This window comes from Oryx dammah, unplaced genomic scaffold, assembly GCF_014754425.2.
Source record: "Oryx dammah isolate SB20612 unplaced genomic scaffold, SCBI_Odam_1.1 HiC_scaffold_18, whole genome shotgun sequence".
Taxonomy (NCBI): Eukaryota; Metazoa; Chordata; class Mammalia; order Artiodactyla; family Bovidae; genus Oryx; species Oryx dammah.
Window position 1 is genome coordinate 95,312,532 of NW_024070202.1, and position 25,345 is coordinate 95,337,876.

Below are 25,345 nucleotides of genomic sequence, written 5' to 3' on the forward strand. Positions count from 1 at the left end.
AGATTCTCCAGGCAAGAACACTGGAGTGGGCTGCCATTAGTACTTTTTTTTTTTAATCTTGGATGAAGTTTGACCATAGTGTTTTCCTTTTGATTAAAATTTCCTTCCTAAGGTTTTTTTTTTTTTTTAACCATGTCCTTTTTAAAAAAGTATTCATTCTTAGAGACAGAATCAGCTTGTGGCTGGTTAAGACTTTATGAAATGTGTTTATTATAGTCGTAATCATAGAGAAAAAATGAGATGGTATTGGGCTGGGAGACTCTCAATAGTTTGAGAATTGTTAGCAACTAGATCTTAGTGTGATTTCTCTGAAGTCATGTTTTCAGTTCTTTTTGATAGTTTATTCTTGGCAGACCCTTCTGATTTCCTGCTTTAGGTTTTTGTCAAAAATAGACATATAGGAATATTAGCAACTGCCTGACTTCTTAAAATATGAAAATAATCTTTTAAGCTTGAATAGTTCTTAGACATTTAAATGCTGTACTTTTTTTATTTGGGGGACTTTTAAAATAATATAACAGTTGTTTTCATAGTTTCGTAGATGAGAATGTCATTGTTTCAGTAGAAAGCTCAGTTTGTGTTCAGTCATTTAGAATATATACAAGTAAATATACCAGACAAAAGGCTTATTAACTAAGCAAGACCTTTCTAGAATTAGAAATTTGGGAAACATAGGGAAATTATTTGGGCAGCAGAGGTGTGAACTTTTCATTTGTTATTAGATCTTGAAAGGAGTTCTTTAACATTAAAACAAGGAACTGAAAGCAATATATTTTGAAAAAATCTTTAACCTGCCTTTTTGTTTTTTTCTATTTTTTAATGCGGGATCTTAGTTCCCTGCTGCTGCTGCTAAGTCACTTCAGTCGTGTCTGACTCTATGAGACCCCATAGACGGCAGCCCACAGGCTCCCCCATCCCTGGGATTCTCCAGGCAAGAACACTGGAGTGGGTTGTCATTTAGTTCCCTGAAAGGGATCAGATGTATGCCTCCCATAGTGGAAGAGTGATGTCTTAATTACTGGATGGCCAGGGAAGTCCCATCTTTACCCTGCTTTAATAATGTTTGTAGCATTTTTATTGATCACCTCAAGTATTTCAAGCTTATGACTGTTTAATTTTGAAAATTTTAACTTATCCTATTAAAAAATAAAGTATCTTTAGCATGTCTCCTATGGGTTTGAAATGACTGTTCACCAAGAAAACAGTATATTAATAAACTTTATATTACTGTTCTTCTTTTTGAGGACATGAAAGAAGATTCTTAAGCATGTTATTTCATTGAAAATAGCTACTAAATATAATTTGCTTCAGATCTGATCTGGACTATTTAACGATAACCCAGTTTCTCTCACAATAGGCAGTAATATGTATTCTAATAGATTAAATGAGGGTAATCTTTAATTTATCATGTTTCTCTGCAAAATGCAACATTTTAAGTAACTTTAAAATTCTGAGTCATGATATAGTTTAATACTACAAAATGAAAATACAAGAATTTAGAGTTGAGTGTGGAGAGGTATGAGAGAGCTGGAATTATGTTTCTAGCTTTTATGTCTTATGGTATCTCCAAAAGAGGTGTTGTGGTTTGGCTTGGTTTGGTTTTAGTTTTAGTTTTTGGTAGAACAGTTAGCTTATCAAACTAGCCATTTGTTTTCTGGAACAACTTCCAACTGACATGAATACTTCAGATAAGAAAGTGATCTGGAGTAGTGGCAAACCAGTGTTGCAGAGAGAAAATGAAACATAAGAAGTTAAACTTGAGCTTCAGTGTCCAATAGGTCTTTTATTTAACAGTGAGATTACATTTTTTCCTTTAAATTGTAATTAATGTGACATATTTCAACTGTTCTATCCCACTTTTATTAGAATATTTAATATTGTGTGTGAGTTTTGTTTCCCAGACTGTTGCTTTTTTTCAAGTGTTATTGAATAGGTACATTGTTGTGTCTTTTACTACAGTGTTTAATCTGAGAGTATAATTTAAAAACTATTATTTGTGTTAGTTATATGTGTGTGTTTATTTTTATTTACATGCTCTCTATAAGGAGTTGAAAATACTTTAGACTTTGGAATTGGGCTTTTTACCTTTTTCTTTAGAGTCTTTGGGCTTACTAATTTCTCTGAACCTTGATTTTCTAAACTTTGCAATAATTAGTAATAGCCATTGCATAGATTTATTTTAAGGAATAAATGGGTTAACCTTTCTGGTGTCTTGCACACAGTAAGTATGCAATAAAAGTCAACTCTTCCTTGTTAAGATCTTTTTAAAGATTTGCTTCCAGGTTTGATAATTCTATATTGAAGTAACTTTCTTCAAGTTTTCTGATAGTCAGTCAAGGCTATGGTTTTTCCTGTGGTCATGTATGGATGTGAGAGTTGGACTGTGAAGAAGGCTGAGCGCCGAAGAATTGATGCTTTCGAACTGTGGTGTTGGAGAAGACTCTTGAGAGTCCCTTGGACTGCAAGGAGATCCAACCAGTTCATTCTGAAGATCAGCCCTGGGATTTCTTTGGAAGGAATGATGCTAAAGCTGAAACCCCAGTACTTTGGCCACCTCATGCGAAGAGTTGACTCATTAGAAAAGACTCTGATGCTGGGAGGGGTTGGGGGCAGGAGGAGAAGGGGACGAGAGAGGATGAGATGGCTGGATGGCATCACTGACTCGATGAACGTGAGTCTGAGTGAACTCCGGGAGTTGGTGATGGACAGGGAGGCCTGGCGTGCTGCGATTCATGGGGTCACAAAGAGTCGGACACAGCTGAGTGACTGAACTGAACTGAAGAATGAATAAGAGATACCAAAGAGAACTGTGTGACCTTTAGTGAAGAGAAAAGGGATTTATTTGTGATAGAAGGAGGCAAATTACTAAGTTCCCCAAACAATGTTTTTTAAATATTTGCTTGACTGCTTTGCAAGATGGTGTGACTTGTCAGGGAGCCATTATGTACTAGAAATTGACTTCATTGAAAGTAGGAGTTTTATGAACAGTTTGTTGAAATGTAAGGAACTTAGTAACAGTAAGATGACTCAAAGGAAATGTCAACCATGTGGCTAGGAAAGTCCCTCCACCTCTTGCTCTTTTTTCCATTCTAAGCATTTATTATATACTGAACATCTCTGATGTTATACTCTTAACTGTCATTATTCAAAAGAAGGTTAACTGTATCTATCTAGAGTAAAATCATCATAATTTCTAATTTTAAGTTTGGAGTACTTAATATTTAAATTTTGGAAGTAAGTTCCTCTGCATGCCTGAGTATAAATCCTTTGTGCATGCTTAGGTCTCTTTGTCCTTGTTAAAACAAGCTAATGTCAATGTACAAAGCACTGCTTGTAGAAACTGAATATGTCTAGTGAGGCTTGAAGAAGAGATATTTCAGGGGTAACAAAGTATATGTGAAAATGGTTTATATTGATAATAACAGTATGTTGCAAAATTCTCCCTAAGTTATGGGAAAAAATACCTGTATCTAGTTGTTTTGTGGGTTTTCTTCTGATAGTAATAGCACTCAATGCAAAAAAAAAAAAAAAAAAAGGAGGGGGGACAAATAAATACAAAGGCAAAAATCAAAATTATCCTACTCCTGCCAACCAAAGAAAGTCACTTTTAAGTTTTTGATGTATGTCACTGTGTGTTTTTCTGTCTGTGTGTGGTATGTACAAATTGGTTTTACAAAAATTACATAATGTTTTGAGAATTGCTTTTTTTACTTTGAAAAATTCCTGACAATATTTTCATAAGACAGTTGTGTTTGATAGAAGAGAAATTGTGAAGCTCTTGATGGATAAAGTATGTGTAAGCTTTTCAGGTTAGTTGAGTGAGGATAGAAGGATTGGTTGAAGAAACAGAATTTTACCTCCAGTGTTCAGAATGACTTTAAAGATTAGGAAGTCCTTCATCTGATTATAACTGTTCCTACTATCACTACCTTAGGAGCTCTTAGAAGAATTTCCCCCAGTGTATTGTGATTTCTTTTTCAGAATAGTCACAGAAGACTTTAAGGAGAAAGAGGAGATGGAGACTTTTCTAAGGTGAACATAAGGTGGAATCAGCCAGACACACACAGTTGAAGTAAATAAATATATTGGTTCTAACAGTGATGGAATCCTAGAATGGCAGAATTTGCAAGGAACCTCAGGCTCTGTCCAGCTCTTAAACACCAGTTTTATAGATGAGGAACTTAATTGACTTATCAAAAGTCCTATAATTAATTACTGTAGGAGACTTAGGTAATAGGACAATTGCATGCTATGTCGCTTCAGTCTTGTGTGACACTTCGCAGCCCTGTGGACTGTAGCCTGCCAGTCTCCTCTGTCCATGGGATTCTCCAGGCAAGAAGACTAGAGTGGGTTGCTATGCTCTCCTTCAGGGGTCTTCTTGACCCAGGGATAGAACCTGCATCTCTCATGTTTCCTGTGTTGGCTTGGGCCTCCCTGGTGGCTCAGATGGTAAAGAATCTGCCTGCAATGCAGGAAACCCAGGTTCAATCCCTTGGTGGGGAAGATCCCCTGGGTACGGGAACGGCAACCCATTCCAGTATTCATGCTGGGAGAATTCCGTGGACAGAGGAGCCTGGTGGACTACAGCCCATGGGGTCACAAAGAGTTGGACATGACTGAGTGACTAACACGCAAAAAAATACAAAATGTATTACTTTTCTAATTGTCTCTATTGTTGCTTTGTATTTTTCTGCCATTTTCTTATCTCCCTAAGTTTTCTGTTTATCTCTGTATAGTTCCATCTTTTACTTTTTCCTCTCTCTCCCCTTCAGTTAGCCATTATGTAGAATATTTAAAAATCATTATTTATCTTAAATAATTTTATCTTGTCCTATTTACGGTTTGTAAGAAGGATCATTTAACTTTTATGTGCCTTTCACAAAATGAACTAAAATGTACTGTTTTATTCCTAAAATTTGTAATTACTACATTTATTGTCATCATTATTGTTAGTAGGAGCGCCACAACATTTTGTCTGGATTAAAAAGATTTCTCACTCTTGTAATGGGAAAATACTATTGGCCAGAATAGACTGAATGGGGCAAGAACTGTCATGAAAACCTATGGGAGTAGATAATATTGATAGAAACACTCAATAAAACATGCTGTAAGTCTATTTGTTACCCTTACTTTAACATTCAAAATATAAATGCTAATTTATGAGTGCTAATTTAAGAAGGAGAGAGCTTACTTTTTGCAATAATTTTTTAAAGTCCACAAGCAAAGAAAAAGAAACGAGTTGAGTTTATGAGATAAGCTTTTCTTCTCAAAGCTATGTGAAAGGAATTGAAAGCTGAAGGGTGTGGTAGCAATTGAGCTTCATAATTGCCCAGAAAAAAAAGACATTAGGGAAGTTCTGTAAATTACACGGTCTTTGGCAAGTATACAAGTCAGGGAAAACAGACAGTTTTACTTATAAGTTCTTTTCAAAAGTATTTGCTTTCAGTGGCTAAATGAAGCAAAAGGAAATCCTTTATTCAGATTGAAATCAGAGTCAAATGACAGAATTTACAGTAAAAGTAACTCTGTAAATTATAATCTGTTTTAGCTCGTGTAAAAGAAAACCCTAGTTTGAAAAGTAAGGGAATGTTGTTTTATCATATAAGCAGAAGTCCAGAGGTAAGGTAGATCTCATGGTTAGTGGATTCAGTGATCCAGTTTCTTTCTCTCTCTCTGTCCTGTCATCATTACAAAGTGAATTTCATTTTTGAATGTAGCAGTTATGTACATTTGCTTGTTGATATAAACATTTCCAGGGGAACAAAAGTAGATTTTTTCTTCCTTCTCTGTATATTCATTTAAAAGTAAGAAAATATTTCCCTAAAGCAAACCTAACAGAAGCAGAAGATATTAAGAAGAGGTGGCAAGAATACACAGAAGAACTGTACAAAAAAGATCTTCACGACCCAGATAGTCACTCTAGGTGTGATCACTCACCTAGAGCCAGACATCCTGGAATGTGAAGTCAGGTGGGCCTTAGAAAGCATCACTATGAACAAAGCTAGTGGAGGTGATGGAATTCCAGTTGAACTCTTTCAAATCCTGAAAGATGATGCTGTGAAAGTGCTGCACTCAATATGCCAGCAAATTTGGAAAACTCAGCAGTGGCCACAGGACTGGAAAAGGTTAGTTTTCATTCCAATCCCAAAGAAATGCAATGCCAAGGAATGTTCAAACTACCGCACAATTGCACGCATCTCACACACAAGTAAAGTAATGCTCAAAATTCTCCAAGCCAGGCTTCAGCAATACGTGAACTGTGAACTTCCAGATGTTCAAGCTAGTTTTAGAAAAGGCAGAGGAACCAGAGATCAAATTGCCAACATCCGCTGGATCATGGAAAAAGCAAGAGAGTTCCAGAAAACCATGTATTTCTGCTTTATTGACTATGCCATACCCTTTGACTGTGTGGATCACAATAAACTGTGGAAAATTCTTCGAGAGATGGGAATACCAGACCACCTGACCTGCCTCTTGAGAAATCTGTATGCAGGTCAGGAAGCAACAGTTAGAACTGGACATGGAACAACAGACTGGTTCCAAATGGGAAAAGGAGTACGTCAAGGCTGTATATTGTCACCCTGCTTATTTAACTTCTATGCAGAGTACATCATGAGAAACGCTGGACTGGAAGAAACACAAGGTGGAATCAAGATTGCTGGGAGAAATATCAATAACCTCAGATATGCAGATGACACCACCCTTATGGCAGAAAGTGAAGAGGAACTATAAAGCCTTTTGATGAAAGTGAAAGTGGAGAGTGAAAAAGTTGGCTTAAAGCTCAACATTCAGAAAACGAAGATCATGGCATCTGGTCCCATCACTTAATGGGAAATAGATGGGGAAACAGTGGAAACAGTGTCAGACTTTATTTTGGGGGGCTCCAAAATCACTGCAGATGATGATTGCAGCCATGAAATTAAAAGATGATTACTCCTTAGAAGAAAAGTTATGACCAACCTAGATAGTATATTCAAAAGCAGAGACATTACTTTGCCGACTAAGGTCTGTCTAGTCAAGGCTATGGTTTTTCTTGTGGTCATGTATGGCTGTGAGAGTTGGACTGTGAAGAAGGCTGAGCACCGAAGAATTGATGCTTTTGCACTGTGGTGTTGGAGAAGACTCTTGAGAGTCCCTTGGACTGCAAGGAGATCCAACCAATCCATTCTGAAGGAGATCAGCCTGGGGATTTCTTTGGAAGGAATGACGCTAAAGCTGAAACTCCAGTACTTTGGCACCTCATGCGAAGAGTTGACTCATTGGAGAAGACTGATGCTGGGAGGGATTGGGGGCAGGAGGAGAAGGGGACGAGAGAGGATGAGATGGCTGGATGGCATCACTGACTCGATGGACGTGAGTCTGAGTGAACTCTGGGTGTTGGTGATGGACAGAGAGGCCTGGCGTGCTGCGATTCATGGGGTCGTGAAGAGTCGGACACGACTGAGCGACTGAACTGAACTGAACTGAAAGCAACCCACCCCACCCGCCAGAAGATCCTCATGATTCAATAGCCAGAGATTGGTTTCATACCATTCTTAAACTAATCTTTGTTGAAGGGCACAGGATTAGGACTTGATAATAATTAGTAGTAGAATGGATGTATGTGGGGAGTTCAGTCTCCATCATAGTACCTAGTATAGACCATCATAGTACCTAGTATAACTAATTATTATACTGTAGAAACTCCTGTTAAGAATGAGATTTAGAATTTATTAAATGAAGAAAGTAAAGCATAGTGAAACATGAGTCCCCGCCCGACTACTTAAGAGCTCTGTTATTTGGGTTAAATTCATTGATGACTCTTTGAGTACACATTTCCACATATATAAAATGAAGATGATAATGTGTAATTCATAAAGTTGATTTTAGAATTAGATAAGATAGCACAGATTCTAATGTTTAGTATTCAATAAATATACTATTACAGTTACTGGTACTTTTATCTCTATACAATTTTATACTTAAACTGTAAAAATGGTATTTTCACTTTAAAGGACTAGTTTTGTTTTTTCCCAAAGATACAAGGGCCTAGTCCAAAGTTGTTGGAGCTCCCATTTCCTTTTCTAGTTTTTTGGGATAATAGTACAAAAATGGGGAGAACTTAGTAAGTTTAGTATGAGCTGCCACTGAAAAAATTTGTGTACATGGTCATGTTAACTTATATTTTGCTATTTGTATTTGAGGTAGCATAAAAACTAAAGTGACATATTTTATGAAAATGTGCTGTTGTTTTAGTGTCATATTAGTGATTTCTTTAACGTAGGCTTCCACATTTTGGTCTTTTTTGCTGTAATAAAAAGTGTAAGCTATTAAGATGTAATTCTTTCTCCTTTAATATTCGCAGATGGCTTGTTTAACCAGTATATCAGTCAGCAGGAATATAAGCCACGATGGAGTCAGATCATTCCCAAAAGCACCAAAGGTAAGTCTGACCTTCTAGGTTGTGGGTGCTTTTGCTTTAATGTTCCAGTTCATTTGTACTCAAGTTTCACTGTGCCCTACTACTGAAAATCAGGTGCTTAAAAAAAGACAAAGGTTCCTCAGCAAGATGGCAGAGATATTTTATTACATTAAATTTTTCTTCTAAATTTTTGTTTTATGGCTATAACAAAAGGTTGGGCATTATTTATAGAGAATAGCAGCATAAACTGCTTTTATATAGAGTCTCTGTAAAATTATAGGTTATGGTATTATAATGCCAAACATGTGTCCCTAGAAAACCTTAAATTCCACAAAATTGCTCACTAAAGCTTGTAGGACTTAGGAGAGAGGTAGAAATGGGACATGCCATTCTAAATCTGTGGAACTTAATAGCCAGATACTAATAAAAACTAGTGTAGTAATTCTAATAAGAATAATGCTAGTATGTAAAGAGTCTGACGTGACTGAACAGCAACAGTTAAGTATAGGCGTTTATATTAAGCATCACAGTGATTTTGGAGCTTTAAAGCTCGGGTCACACACTTCTTCTTTGAGCTATAGACACTGGAGGACATTTGATGCTAATGAAGACTATTTGTATCAAAACTTAAAATCTGACCTTGGGTGTGATGTTCTTCATTAATCTGTCTTTTCATATGGGAGGAGTTTTTGTCACTCCTCCATCGCCACTCACTGCTTTGTCAGATGGTTAACATAATGGAAAGTGTAGCCGTTCTTAAAATGCAACTACTTGTGGTAAAGGAAGGCAGTTCTGTGGACGTTCAGCTTTCTTCCTCTGGTCTTTCTTCATACATTGTCAAAGCCTTCATTTTATTTGTGAAAAAGCTTCCCCAGATAGTGTTAAACATCAGTATACTGGAGAAAATTGCTTATGAACCTCTGTAAGTTCTGAGTTACATTGGCATCATTTTCCTGTTTTATCAGTCACATACAAGGTAATTTTCTTCAAAGATGAAGAAAGCATGTTTCTTCAAACATGTAGCAAACAGATTATAGCTGTATATCTGAAAGCTAATGGATTAAATATATAAAATGCAAGCATACTGACAACAAATTTATTTCAGTGTTTTCTTAATCTGTTCCTGAAAGTGGTAATACTGACTTTACTGATTGGAGAGAAGGAAGAAAGGGGCAAAACTTCTACAGTAATGAGCTGCAGAATCTAAACCTGTCTATTAAAAAGGAGAAAGAATTTGTAGGAAACTTCTGATTGATTAGTGCTTGAATATAGCTTCAGTTTTGCATCTTATGTATAATATATAAGAACTGACATTTCGGTCTTTTTCATTGTACCCCCGTGAAATCAGTAAAAACTTGGATAGTCCCTATTTTACGTAGAAGAAGGCTGATTCAGGGAAAGTTATTAGCTAACGTAATACATTAATTAATGGGAGAGTTGCAAAGAAAAATTCAGGTTTTCAAGTTTACATCAAGTAAAGCATTAGAATCTTGTAGCTGTTGAACCATGGAAATGAAATTTTATTTTCTTTTATGTAGGATCTGATATAAGTAAGATTAAAGTTAATAATAGTTTTCTCCTACTGAAGTTTAAAATTTTCCCTCATTGTATGTATTTATTTGGCTGCATCAGGTCCTAGTTGTGTCACGCAGATCTTTGCTGTGGAATGAGGGATCTTTCGTTGCAGTGCTTGGTTTCTCTGTAGTTAGTGCCCCGTCTTACTTGCCCTGCAGCATGTGGGACCTTTTCCCAACTGGGTTCAAACCCACGTCCCCTGCATTGAAAGGCGAATTCTTAACCACTGGACCAGCAGGGAAGTCCCTTCACTGATTATATTTAAACCTGCCTATTAAGCTCTGTGATGTTTAAGTAAGAGTCAAAAGAAAGCAAGTCTTACATTTTGTCACACAGTACTACTCAAAGTGGTGGATTATGTGGAAACTGATTTCTGAAATATTGGAAAATGAAATTAATACAGTGAGGAAATTATCATTAATGTGAGACTTGATAACATCATAGTTATCAGTAGCTAGTTTAATGAACTTTAAAACTGCTCATTAGGGACTTCCCTGGTGGTCCAGTGCCTAGGACTATGTGTTCCCAATGTCGGGGTCCTGATCCCTAGTCAGGGAACTAGAACCCCACACGCTGCAACTAAGACCCAGTGCAGCCAAATAAGAATAAATTTTTTTTATAATAAAAATAAAACTGCTCATTTTATTAATAAACCATGCCTAGAGTTATAAGACCTGCAGTCTAATTCTGTAATTGTTTCACACCTTCACTTTGTCATTCCACTAGTTTAGAGATTTTATGTTTTTGTGGAATAGCCTATGTCTTTGCTGCTTAATGGCATTGGTTGAAAGTAGCTTCCAGTGCATTAAGACCCTGAAAGCAATAGAAAAAAAGAGCAAGATAATTATTATAAATTTAATTATAAGTAATATTATTTCTTCTATGAGTCCTCTTATTCTTAATATTGAAGAAATAAGTGTGTGTTATTTTCACTACTCATTACAGACTTATGAATGAAGTTACTCTGGATATGCAGTTGTTACTTCTTTTAAAAAATATATTGTTTCTACTTCAGGTGATGGAGAAGATAACCGGCCAGGAATGAGGGGAGGTCATCAGATGGTTATTGATGTCCAGACAGGTAAGGACTACTTGGAATGGAAAGCAGATTTTTAAAAAAATGATACATGATTAAATATCAGATACTCAGGCGTCTATATACTTCTTTCCATTCCTTGCAGAGGTTACATGTTATTGGCCATAACCAAGGAGCAAAGAAAATAGGCATTAGCTTCAGATATAACTAAAGCCAGGCAATGGCACATCAGCCTGGGGAGGCTGTTGCACAGATGAAATTAGAAAACCTAGAAAAAATGTATTGTGCAGACCTTTGTGTGTGTGTGTGTGTGTGTGTGTGTGTAGTTTTATATGTGCTTGATTCCACAGTTAGCTGGAATATTTCTTGATTTTTAGTGCATTTATATTTTAATGCCATATTATGGGAATTGTAGTAAAAGAGAAATTAAGGTATATTTTCAGAAGCAGAGGATACAAAATTAGGTAGCCTAATGTTGGTAGATCCATTAATTGCTAAACACTGTCCATGGGTGTATAAATAATTTGTTTTAGTTAATCTTTCTTGCCTTTTTAATTTTCTGTAATTGATAATACAAATTTTCCCTAGGTTTCTACATATAGCCTAGAACAGCTTAAATACTGTTATATTTAGAGGTTAATGCTAAAATTATAATTGGCTTCAAATTACCATCTTGAGAAGCAAATAATACCAAGAATTCTGTATAATTTTATTTTATTTGGTTTTTAAAAAAACTTTACCACATAAAATGCCAATATTCTCCCAAATAACATTTTACTTGTAATAGAAACTCTGTTTTATTAGTATTGTGTTATGCTGACAGTAGTTCTCCAGGAATAGTCTTTTTGATTCATAATTTTAAAAAAATATTGCAGTGCAGATAATAATGATCTAGGCATTAACATTATCACACATGTTTTATAAGTAAAAGGAGAAATTATAATATTGTATTTAAAATCCACTGCTAAATTTGTAGAGTAACCTGTGAGTTTGTTTAGTATTATTAGGGTCTCTTTGGAAAAGGTTCATTTTGAGGCATAGGAATTTGCTTTCTTAGTCTTAGCTTCTCTTCCCAAACCCCTTCCTTCCCACAGAAATAGGTTTGACTCAGCTGTAGTCTTAATCTTTTTTTTCTACCTGAGAGTTCAATAAATAATGCATATGCTTATTTCTCAGAGAATCAGATCTATATATAAGTTGATTTTTTTTAATCCAAAAAAGTTAAGTTTATATGAAAAAAGAGGTAAAATTTTGTGTTTAGATCGTCTATAGTAGCTTTTCTCCTCTTTTGAACATACAGTGGAATTTTAATGCCATTCCTTTTTCTCTCAGTCACGATGAAAATATTATTAGGTCATCCTTTAAAAATTGCTAAGAAAATACTAAAAAAGAGTGTTTGTTTGGAAAGCTACTTTTATCTCCTAGATAAAATGCTATTTTTCTTAAATATGAAAATAATGTGGTTTACTTTTACATTTAAAGTTTTCCTTATCAAGGAGCAGAAGGAATTTTCATAGTGCTTTCTGCGTTGCTTATTATGGAATGCGGCCTATATAAAATAGGTTAAAGTACATTTGTAACAAAAGAGAAAGATTTTCTTTTTTTGTAACCTATGATATTTGAAAATGGAAAATGAGAAGATTCAAATGATAGGCAGATGTCCTAACAGAACTTGGTATAAGCAGAGACATTTACAATTAAAATCTGACTTTTCGAGTCAGAGATCCTTGAAGTAAAATACTTCCAGCATGTAGTGATAAAGATTGACATTTTTTTCTTTGATAATATCTTGGTTTTGTGAATTAAGGGGAGGATTTCAGCAGACTCTTGTTAGTCAAGATCCTTATCCCTACACTTCCTTTAAAAAAGTACTTCAGGGAATGGAAAAGAGTTGTTTCAGTATTTACTTCATTTGCTTTAGAAACTATAAGAAAACAATGACTTAAAGTAAGTCATTGTATATAAGTAAGAATAACTTATAGGCATGGAATATATACCAGATGGAATCTTTAAAGGATTAATCTCTCATAGCTTCTGAGGATTTATTATAGATTAACAAAGATCTACAATGAAAAATTGACCAGTATCTATACTTCTGTTTGAGGACTTGTTTATAGAAGTGTAATAAAAGTACTTTGTGAATATATTTTTGAGCAAATATTTCTACCACAGGAAATTTAGAGATTTATCTATCAATATGTCTGTATGTGGGTGTGTGTGTTCGCTCAGTCGTGTCCAACTCTTGCTTCCTCATGGATTTGCAGTCCACCAGGCTTCTCTATCCACTGTGCCAAATAGAGGGATTTTAATTTAGAGCCATTTTGTATCTGTTTCGGTGATTTCCCCCCCGCTAGACTTTCTAAATGCGGGATCAAGCTTTCTTTGGGCCCATGCTGCTTCCCAGATGGCTCAGTGGTAAAGAATCTGCCTGCCAGTGCAGGAGACACAAGAGAGATGCAGGTTTGATCCCTGGGTCAGGAAGATCCCTTGGAGGAGGACATGGCAGCCTCCTTCACAGTATTCTCACCTGGAGAATTCCATGGACAGAAGAAGCTGGTGGGCTACAGTCCACGGGTTTGTGAAGAGTTGGACATTACTGAGCATGCCCACATGCATGTGACAATAAAATGAAATTTTGAGCCTTTACAACAGGAGCCAGAAACTTAAAGTCTGGTAAACTAAATAATCATGATAATCTCAATTAACATAAAGTTGTCCATAACTCAAGTGAGCTTGATGGTCAGTGTTACCATTGCTGCTTATAGTGTGGAAATAGTACTAACTACGTGAATGGTGAAATTCAAGGAGTTTAACCACATTCCAGTGATCCTTTGTGTGAGTAATAGGGTTGGTGTGTAAAACTTATTGGTGAGGAATTCTTCCTTTTGAGATACACACATACACACACATATATATATATACACACACACACACATATATACATATATATATACACACACACATACTTACAAATGCTAACATTGACTAGCACACACATGCACACACACACACACACCACTGAGCGACTGATAGGCACGCACGCACGCACGCACACATGCACACACATATAAACTAGTGATGCAGTTAAGATTGGAATCCAGATTGAAGTAGAGCAGGAATGCAGCTTCTGAGGATTCAGGTGTCTGGAAGCAGAGATAAAGTAAGGCAAGATGCCCTAGGACTCAACCAAGTCAGAAAACGCTTTGTATTTTCATGAGATTCTAGAATTGTGGTTTAAACAGGTGTTTATTTATGAGGTAGGTAATCCAGGAATCTGCTTTATCAAGAGAAAACAAAAGGAACTTTAAAAATACCATTCAGAAGTCTAGTAACTTCTATACCCTGGCATTCTCAATCTTTTGTTTCAGCTAACTCTTGCTGTCTATAGTCCTTTCTATTGCCATGCTCTATTCTTTTGGTATTTCTTTGTTTTCTTAGATGAGGCTTCATAAGTGGGCTCTAAGGAGGCCCATGATACTCTTGAAATGGTATGTAATATTTTTGTCTGCTTTTGTGGAGCTTTCTGGGAAGATTCATTACCTATTTATTTTTTAAAGGATTAAAATACCTCATAAGTTTTGACATTGCACAGTAAGTAAATATTGGTGGTATTCATATAAAATTTCAAATGAAATTTCTCACTCTGTGTAAGTGGTATTCCTGTTGAAATAATAGTGTTTACAAAGTAAACTCTTGCCAACCTTTCCTCTACTCTTGTTTTTCTTTCCAGATTATTTGCTGCTTGGTATAAGGTGGTGGGTGAAGAAGAGAGTATAGGGAATAAAGTCAGAGAGGTAGTGATGGGCGATTGTGTTGTTTTTTTTGTAAGAACTTTAACCTTTATTCATAGTGAGAGATTAATGGGAAATATTGTTGGGCTTTGAGAAATGTTACTGTTAATAATTGACTTTCCATTTTAACAAAACAAATTAGGTGATGGGCAGAAGTAGAGAGACCTTTTAGGAAGCAGTTCTTACCAGAGAAGTAATGATAGCATTGGAATTTACTAGATTGGTGATCATAGTGATGAGAATTAATTAAACTTTGGGTGTATTTTGAAAATGTCACATACAGCTGACAGGATTTACTGACAGTCTGGGTATGAGTGAGTGAAAGGAGTAAAGGATAGCTCAAGGTTTTGATCTGATTAATTGGGTAGTATAGCCATTCTCTAAGATGGGTAGAAAAAGAGGATTAAGTATGGTCCGTTGTTCAGCAGGTTGATTTCAGACAGGTTAAGTTTGAGATTCCAGTTACAAATCCTAGTAGATACTTCTAATAAGTGGTTAGCTATATTACTTTGGGTTTCAGAAGACAGGTCCAGGCTGAATAATCATCTCCTTTTTTTGTGTTTGCATAGAACTTTGTTCACCCTATTACTTTCACTATAGTGATTTCCATATTGGTTTAGAATTGCTTGTGTAGGTGTTATGTGTCCCATTGCTCTCCCCTTTCTATCTCCCATCCCTAGAAGTCTTATTGTGGCCGAGGAGCGGGGAGAGAGGAGTCTTGCATTATTTCTGTGGCCCCAGAGCCTGGTATGGAGTATGAACTAAATATTAGTTGAATTGAATCAGAATTTTAAAATCTATTTTCCTTTGAGTGGAAAGAAAGATATTTATTTATAAACTACATTCTTACATTGCTTTAAACCTTGGTGAGTAGATCATGTCATGATGCCGTTTGTTTAATATGCTGATATTTTTTGAGGTAAATTTATATTATTGATTTTATTCTAATATATTTAAATTTTCTGATGATTGTTCTGTATATAGACTATATAATCTTACAGCTGTAGTTACTACCTTGGGATGTAGGTAGAAAAATAAAATGTTTTATAGACTTTGTGGTTTTTTTAGGATAACATTTGGTGCTTTCTGGATATAATTTGAGTGTAAGAGAATCTGGGATATCTTTGAGATTTTTTTTCTCTACAAATTCTTCTATTATAAAATGAAAAGCATAATTTACCAAAGTGGTTTCATATACTTTACTTCATTATGTATTCTTATAACTGCTACCATTAGGTTGATTTTAATCATCTTCTAAGATGCATTTATTGTTAAGTCTTAGAAAGAACCTTTTCTAGTCCAGTCTTATTGATATAACAATCAGATATAGTGGTTGGAGGTTGAGTTTGTGGGAGGGAAGTGTGTATGTGTATTTGTTAAACATATCTGGATTTCAATCCTGATTTTTCTTTTCCCACTGACTTTTTATTTGATCTTGAAGGAGTTATAATGATGATAAAAATAGGAATAATTGATTTGTGGGAGTTAAATGAAATAATTTATAACATATATAAATATATACTATTTATATGCAACATTAACATACAAATACATACTTATAAGTTCTTCTGAGAGAATTTGATGTAAATTTAGAGGTCTTTTGTTTTTTGATATAATCTCACCGTGGAAATATTTTTAAGCAGTTTAAAAATTTTTGAAAAGCAATTTAAAGCAAGCAGTATTGAAGGGAAAAAAAATTTTACCCATAATTCCACATTCTAACCAGTATTATTTCAGTATATTTGTTTCATCTTTTGTATATATTGCCCTTACTGATGTTTTAGAAAGTAAGGGAAACCATAAGTATACTTTTATATTTTTAGAAAAAAATACTGAAAATCATTTTAAGAACTTTCTCGTAAGAATTAGTTAGGTTGTGACTTTCCTCAAGTAGAATTTGAAGAAACCAGAAGTTCTATCTTTATAAAGTTGGTACCTACGTAGTGAAGTATAGAGAAGTCCAGTCCTTATTTTAAATATGCATTTCAAAGGTTTCCTGAGCAGGGCTCTTAATCTGTTGAAATTATATGTAATATTTGGTTTGCATATTCATTTTTCTGAAAGAGAATCCATGAATTCAGATCATCAAAGAGTTAAGAACATTTTCACTAGACTAAAATGTTTTTTTCAAACCTGAGGAGTAATATTTATTGAATACCTACAATATGTAGAGGTTGGGATTAAAACTTTAATATGTTCATTTATTTTATTTACTACTGGAAAGGTAGATAATCCTTATTATACAGAATAGGTGATGTTGTGTCCAAGGCTGTGGAGCTGGGATTTGAACCTAGGTCTATAGGACTGTCTGGCTCCAAAGCCTTTGTTCATGCTGCTGTTACCTTGGTGATTCTTAGATTCTTATGCTGAAGATGCAATGAAAATCTCTGGTGTAATAGCAGAAAAGAGAAAACACAGTAGATTGTGAGAGCTAACTCCTGAGACCTTAGCAAATTTTAAATATGTAAATAGTAATAAAGCATATAACTTCACTTATAAAATACCATAAAGTGAAATTTAAAAACATAGTTAATTCCTTTACATTCTTGTTAAAAGCTATTGCAGATATAAAGAGTGAGGAGCAACAGCTTTCCTAATAATTGCTAATATTTATTGAGTGCTGGCAGTATGCCAGGTATTTAACTAGACTAAAACTTCATAGAGCTCATTTCAGCTTCTTTGAAGTGACTTGTATTTCAGAGCAGTTATTGATTCCCAGTGTTTCATGTATCTTGTTTTCTTAAATATTAAAAATGTAATAGTCCTTAAATTTTCTTTTCCTTTTTCAGTCTGTAGGTCTTTTTTCTTTTTTTTTTTTTTTTCAATTTTGCTACAGCTCTAAGAATACAGGGCCATTTTAAAAAGTACATGGAGGCATAGATTTTACTCTAATTTTCAAAGTTTTCTTCTAAGTGAATTCTGTTGTTATTACTAGAGAAGGAATGTTGTATTTTGTCCTACTTGGAAGAGCATGTCAATTTTATTGATCATAATTCCTACACCTGGCAGTTTTCCACTTACATTCTTCAACTCTGAGTTGTGTTTCAAGTCTGAGTAAAATAAGGCGAATAGAGAGAAAAGACATGTCTGATTTGCTTCAGAGTGGAAGTCTGTCCAGATGAAAACTTCATTGCACCAGGCAATTCTTTGTTTAACTCTCATTGAATTTTAAGAACCTATATTGCCAGCCTTTTTCTGACTTAAGTAGAATAGATGATAAGATTTAGGCAAAACCCCAGTATTTGATATCTTTTAAAGAGTTAAAGAAGTTGCTGAAAAGAGCCCTTCTATGGAAATCTGAACCTGACTGTTCTATATACTTTATATATAAAGTTCTTCCTGTTCTTTTTTTAATTCTACATAATGGTTTTCCTTGATATTCTTTAAAGAAACCATTGAAGAAAGTAGGTAAACATGGGCTTTAGTTTTTAAATACAAATACATTCATATGGTTGTATTTCTGTAACTACATGTGATGGTATATTTCTGTAACTTCATGTGACACAAATCTGTTTCTCTCATATGGTTATCAGAAAGGAATTCTAAAATATAGCCCTAGTATAAAGTATATTGTCATAGGCAGAAAATACAACCTTTTAGCATGGAAATAGCAATATGTTGAAATAACCCAAAAGATCAGTCTGTGGTTTTGTAATCATAGCTTTATGTAAGAAATATAGCTCTTTTTAAAGAGAGACAGATGAATCCAGTTGATAATCTGCTGGGTCTTGAGAGTTCAAGAGAATGGCTAAAGAAAGTAAGGTTAAAGAGCACATAAAATATCTTTTTCCCTTCTAATTTATTCCTCCCTTCAAAAATTCTCATGTCAATCTAAGATCTTAGCTACATTTTCAGAGGGATTAGACTCATAAACTAAATGTCCTGACAGAGTTCATTTAACCTTGGATATAAATTTGTGTTTCTTAAAAGCTTTTTTAAAAATTTCATTTGTTTTTCTATTGTATTACACTAGAAATTGTGTATTACACTAGAAATTAAGCTAACCTCTTTTACAAGGCTACTAACCCTCCTCTTCCCTCTTTTTGAGACTTGAATTAAAGAAAAAATTTTTTTAATTTTGTTTTAGGGTATAGCCAGTTAACAAACAGTATTATGATAGTTTCAGGTGAACAGTGAAGGAATTCAGCCATACATATACATGTATCCATTCTCCCCCAAACTCCCCTCCCATCCAGCCTGTCACATAACATTGAGCAAAGTTCCTGTGTACATTAGGTCCTTGTTGGTTATCCATTTTAAATACAGCAGCACGACATTAGAATTTTATCTGAGATTGGACCCATGGTATGTCAGTCCATAGTATATGCATTCTGTACTATTTCAAAGTGGAAAAATGGATTTAATTATGAATAGTAGTGTGCCATCTTGTGGAGGATTATGCAATCAGCATAGTCTGATTTACCCCTAAGAAGCAGAGGAGGATAGATACTGCAGTTGGGCTTATAAAATAAAAAGCTTGCTTCTTTGTGCAAAATTGTGTGAAGACACTGATGTGATAACATTTCTACCTTATTTTTAGTGTATCTGAGATGTATAGATTAGTACTTTTGGTAGTAAGTAGTTGTAGGGTTTATCTAGAACTGATAACGAAAAAGACCTGTGCCAAAGAATATGGCTGCATTTTAACTTCTGTGGCTGAAGTAATGACTGATTGGTGATTGATCCATTCAGTCTCTGAGAATGAAATTGACTTGATATCTTTAACATTGGCTATTATTGATCACATTATTCCCAATCTTTCTGTTTCCTGGCTCATCTTTTTTAGTAAGTCCATATGCTGCAGGTTCAGATCTGACCATGTCACATCTTTGCATAAAGTCTTCTGTGGATCTATACTGTGTGTAGTTGTTGTTTAGTTGCTCAGTCGTGTCCTACTCTTTTGTGACCCCATGGACTGTAGTCCACCAGGCTCCTCTGTCCATGGGCTTTCTCAGGCAGCAGTACTGGAGTGGGTTGCCATTTCTTTCTCCAGGGAGTTTTCTTGACCCAGGAATTGAACCCGCAAACCCACCTCTCCTGCATTGACCAGAGGATTATTTACCTCTGACCTACATGGGAAGTTCATACTGTCTGTGGAGTCAAGTTCAAAACATTTATCTTGCCGTTTATCCCATTTCATGATCTGGCTGCTGCCTGTCTTTATAACTTAACTATATTCCTCTACCTTTTTTGTTCTTTTAAAATGAACAGTGTGTTTATTCATCACACAGCTTTCACCATGGTACTTGCATTATTGAATTCTCATGGCAGTTTTATGAGATAGGTATTCTGTCTCACAGAATTTTAGAGCTAAGGAAACCAGTGGTTAAGGAATGTGGTGTTGGTTCCACAGCCATGGTGGTAGAGCTGCGATATCATTCAAGGTCTGCCTGGCTTTAGATTCTGTGTCTTTTAAAACACTGTGTGTGTTTTCTGTCTCTGTACCTTTATTTTACTTTGTCCCCTGCTTGAAAAAGTCGTCTTCTCTTTCTTTCATTCTGTCAACAGAGCCACCTTCTGATGTGTAGGTCAGATACTGCTCGTCACCATGAAATCTTCCTGGGTCCCTTCAGTTTGTTGTATTCTCTTTCCTTTTGTGAACTCCCATGGTGATCTTTTACCTTTCTTATGGAACTTGCACTGTGGTGATTTATGTACTTGTTTTATGTTGGTGTTGTTTAGTTGCTAAGTTCCATATGACTCTTTGTGACCCCATGGACTACAGCACGCCAGCCTCCTCTATCCTTCATTATTTCCTGGAGTTTGCTCAAATTCATGTTCTTTGAGTTGGTGATGCAGTCTAACCATCTCATCCTCTACCACCCCCTTTTCCTTTTGCTTTTAATCTTTCCCAACATCAGGGTCTTTTCCACTGAGTTGGCTTTTACTAATGGGTCGCCAAAGTATGGGAGCTTCAACATTTTATATTCTTCACTAGATTGTAAGCTCCTTGAGGGTAGGGACAATGTTGTCTTTGTTTGTTTGTTTTTCCTAAAGCTGCTTGCCAGTTCGGATTCAGTCAGTCAGTCAGTTCAGTCGCTCAGTCGTGTCCGACTTTTTGCGACCCCATGAATCGCAGCATCACCATCTCACCAACTCCCGGAGTTCACTCAGACTCACGTCCATCGACTCCATGATGCCATCCAGCCATCTCATCCTCTGTCGTCCCCTTCTCCTCCTGCCCCCAATCCCTCCCAGCATCAGAGTCTTTTCCAATGAGTCAGCTCTTCACATGAGGTGGCCAAAGTACTGGAGCTTCAGCTTTAGCATCATTCCTTCCAAAGAAATCCCAGGGCTGATCTCCTTCAGAATGGACTGGTTGGATCTCCTTGCAGTCCAAGGGACTCTCAAGAGTCTTCTCCAACACCACAGTTCAAAAGCCTCAATTCTTCGGCGCTCAGCCTTCTTCACAGTCCAACTCTCACATCCATACATGACCACAGGAAAAACCATAGCCTTGACTAGACGGACCTTAGTCGGCAAAGTAATGTCTCTGCTTTTGAATATGCTATCTAGGTTGGACATAACTTTTCTTCCAAGGAGTAAGCGTCTTTTAATTTCATGGCTGCAGTCACCATCTGCAGTGGTTTGGGAGCCCAAAAAGATAAAGTCTGACACTGTTTCCCCTGTTTCCCTATCTATTTCCCATGAAGTGATGGGACCGGATGCCATGATCTTCATTTTCTGAATGTTGAGCTTTAGGCCAAGGTTTTTGCTCTCCTCTTTCACTTTCATCAAGAGACTTAGTACTAAGAAAATATTGACTGAACATTCCCATGCGTCTGGGAGAAATAGTCTCTGTAGCCTATGCTCCTTTTAAGAAAAGACAATAGAGAAAGGGCTGCTGCTTGAGGAGGATTTACTACCCTACGCATGTATATGAATTATTAAAAAAAATTATTTTAATTGGAGGGTAATTGCTTTACAATGTATTACCTTCTGTTGTACAGCATTGTGAATCAGCTGTATGTATACGTATATCCCTTCCCTGAGATGAGTTTGAGCAAACTCCCGGAGATAGTGAAGGACAGGGAAGCCTGGTGTACTGCAGTCCATGGGGTTGCAAAGAGTTGGACACATTAGCAACTGAATAACAACAACATTCCCTCCCTCTTGAGCCTCCTTATCATCCCTCATCTTCTCCCTTTAAGTCATGGCAGAGCCCTGAGCTGAGCTCCCTGAGCTGTATGTAACAGCTTCCTGCTAGCTGTTTTATGCTTGGTAGCATGTAGATTTTAGTGCTACTCTTTGAGTTGGCCCCACCTTTTCCTTCTCTTACTGTGTCCCCAAGTCCATTCTCTACATCTGCGTCTCTATCCTGCCCTGCAGATAGGTTCATCAGTTCCATTTTTCTAGATTCCATATATGTGCATTAATATACGATATTTGTTTTTCTCTTTCTGACTTATGACAGTCTCTAGATTCATCCACATCACTGCAGATGACCCAGTTTCTTTCCTTTCTATGGCTGAGTAATATTCCATTGTATATAGAAAGTGAAAGTGAAATCGCTCAGTCGTGTCCGACTGTTTGCGACCCCGTGGACTGTAGCCCACCAGGCTCCACCATCCATGGGATTCTCCAGGCAAGAATACTGGAGTGGATTGCCATTTCCTTCTCCAGGGGATCTTCCCGACCCAGGGATTGAACCTAGGTCTCCCGAGTTGCAGACAGATGCTTTAACCTCTGGGCCACCGTCCTTATCCATTCATCTGTCGATAGACATCTAGGTTGCTTCCATGTCCTGACAGTTGTAAATAGTGCTGCAGTGAACATTGGGGTACATGTGTCTTTTGAGTTACGGTTTTCTCAGGGTGTATATCCAGTAGTGGGATTGCTGGGTCATATAGTAGTTTTATTCATGGTTTCTTAAGGAATGGAGAACACTGTTCTCCATAGTAGCTGTATCAATTTATGTTCCCACCATTAGTTCAAGAGGATTCCCTTCTCTCCACATTCTCTCCATCACTTACTGTATGTAGATAGTTTTGGTAATGGCCATTCTGACTGGTATAAAGTGACACCTCGTTGTAGTTTTGATTTGCATTTCTCTTAAGAATGAACAATGTTGAGCATCTTTTCATGGGTTTGTTGGCCATCTGTATGTCTTCATTTGAGATTAAGTTCTGCTTAGGTCTTCTACCCATTTTTTAAATTGGGCTGTTTTCCTGGTTTGGAGCTGCACGTGAATTGTTATATAACCTATAACCATGAGAGTTTAAACCAAGCTACTGCCATGTTGCATATAATAGCATTTCCTCTTTTCTGCTTTCTTACTTCTCACTACAGTTCTGATTATTTCTATAATCTTTAAGTTTTTTATATTCTTTATGCATTAAATAATATTTTTGCTGGTGTTCATTTCTAGATATTTTATCTCTGAATGATTTAACTTAAATGATTAGATGATTTAATTATAATTGTGTTACTTATTTCATTCAGGTATGTCAAAAGGTCCTGTTTCTATCTTGATTCATTCAATTTTAGTATTAAACTTTTAACTGGGACCACAAAGCATTCACAGACAAGAATGACATCTTGGATTAATTCCATTGGGATGCTTGCTCTGTGCCAGATTTTATTTTGCTCAGCTATCAATGAGGCTGTTGTGGAAATGTGGGTTTTCTCTGCTGTGAGAATTTATGCGTACAAAGAAACTTGCTTTTCAGAAAGAACATTGAGAACCCAGAGCCCAAGAGGAAAGGTTATTAAAGTTAATGAACCAGGGTAACCTTATCCAGAGGTTGCCCAGAAACACTATTAAAACAAAAGGTCAATTGCTATTGCTATTTTAGTTATATACCCTCTTCCTCTCCAGGCTTTAGAATCTAATGGGGTTTGGCAAATAATTTTTATGTCAGATGAAAATTCTTACATTTTTTCCTGCAAAGTTCTCAGTATCCGGGCATATACTGTGTTTCATTTGGGAAATAGAATGTTACTTAACTAATGATAATGGATTGTTTTGTATTTCTGAGAGATGGCAGTTTAATAGTTTCCACTATTTCACATTTGTACAGAACCAAAAGTGTTCTAGGTACTTAAGTCAGACCTGGAAACAGACACAGTAATCCTATTTTTATTGCATTTGTGGTGCTTAGTAACTAGAAAGTATTTTGTGTGTGTGTGTGCATGTTTTAAAGGTAGAAATGCTGTTCATGCTTGACAACAGTCTTCAGAATGTTTTCATGTAACTTATATCTGAAAATCTTTATCACCACACTAAGAGCTCTATAAATGAAGAAACCAGGACCCAGGCAAGTGAAGTGACCTACACATGATTACTAAGTTAGCGTTAGAACGGTTCCAGTGGTTTGTTCTTATCCAACAGCTTTGTTTTGATTTCCTCTAGGTTCTTTCATTTAGAAGATTCACTTAGAGTTTGAAATTACTTGAAAACATGACAAAAATCTCTTATAAGATATCTCTATGAATGGCAGGAATTTTCTTAAGTAGTGTTACAGTATTTCCATATGCACTCTGCATTTTAACCCTTCATGGTAGGATGTAATGTAGATGACAGTCTCCATATATATAGGCTTGGGTCATGTCAGTTAGAGAGTAGATGGCTTTATAGTTTTCCTGTAATATATTATTTAATTTTAAAAAGTGGTTCGGTTCAGTTCATTCGCTCAGTTGTGTCCAACTCTTTGTGGCCCCATGAATCACAGCACGCCAGGCCTCCCTGTCCATCACCAACTCCTGGAGTTTACTCACTCATGTCCATCGAGTTGGTGATGCCATCCAGCCATCTCATCCTCTGTCCTCCCCTTCTCCTCCTGCCCCCAATCCCTCCCAGCATCAGGGTCTTTTCCAATGGTATGTATAACCGGTAGACATAAGATATTTACAACGGAGATAAATATTTGAAGAAAAGAAAGGCACTATTATTTTTTAAAGAAAGTGGATGATTCACAGTGTTGTATATAAAAATTTTCACTAGTCTCTGAGCAAGAAATGTTTTGTCGCATGATAAAGTCCATAGATATAATAGACATTTCAGAGTTAGAAGAAATCAAATTTTCAGGATACCTGGAGTGACTTAAAAGTTGATTTCTGAGGAGTTAAATCTACCACAATATATTTGCAGTAATTTCCCCCAGTTTCCGTGGGAATATCAAGGCTATGCATCACTTTGTTCTTAAGATATCTAATTTCAACTCAGCTAGTTTTAACTATTATTTTTGGTATTGTAGTAGAAAACAGTTTTACTGTGAAGTTTTTTTCTGCACGGTATATTCCTCTGGAATTTTTTTTTTTTTTTTTAAGACTCTGAAGCTGGATTGTTGAGAGGCTGGTAAATGTAAACTTTTCATGGCCTAACACAGAAGATCCTAAACTGGCTGCTCATCGGGATTCCCCTTGGGTACTGTCAAAGTACTGCCTCTTTTTACTCACAAAGGACCTTTGGAATCAGAATTTTAGGGGATGCCTCTTAGTTACCTTCATATTTATAAATCTATCAAAATACTGGTTCTGCAGTAGCCTTTCCATATGCTTATGTTTAGGAAATACTAGTATTTATTTTGGAATGTTACTAGT

The 25,345-nt window shown here is 36.0% G+C and overlaps 1 protein-coding gene across 4 annotated transcripts in view; it reads left to right on the forward strand.

Moving 5' to 3' along the window:
* MKLN1 (muskelin 1) overlaps positions 1–25,345 on the forward strand; it is a 367,056-nt gene that overhangs the window by 268,388 nt on the left and 73,323 nt on the right. For all 4 annotated transcript variants that reach the window (XM_040259653.1, XM_040259651.1, XM_040259650.1 and 1 more), the window contains 2 exons: positions 8,345–8,422; positions 10,992–11,057. In XM_040259653.1, coding sequence (XP_040115587.1) covers positions 8,345–8,422; positions 10,992–11,057 — 144 coding nt within the window. The remainder of the gene's footprint in view (positions 1–8,344; positions 8,423–10,991; positions 11,058–25,345) is intronic.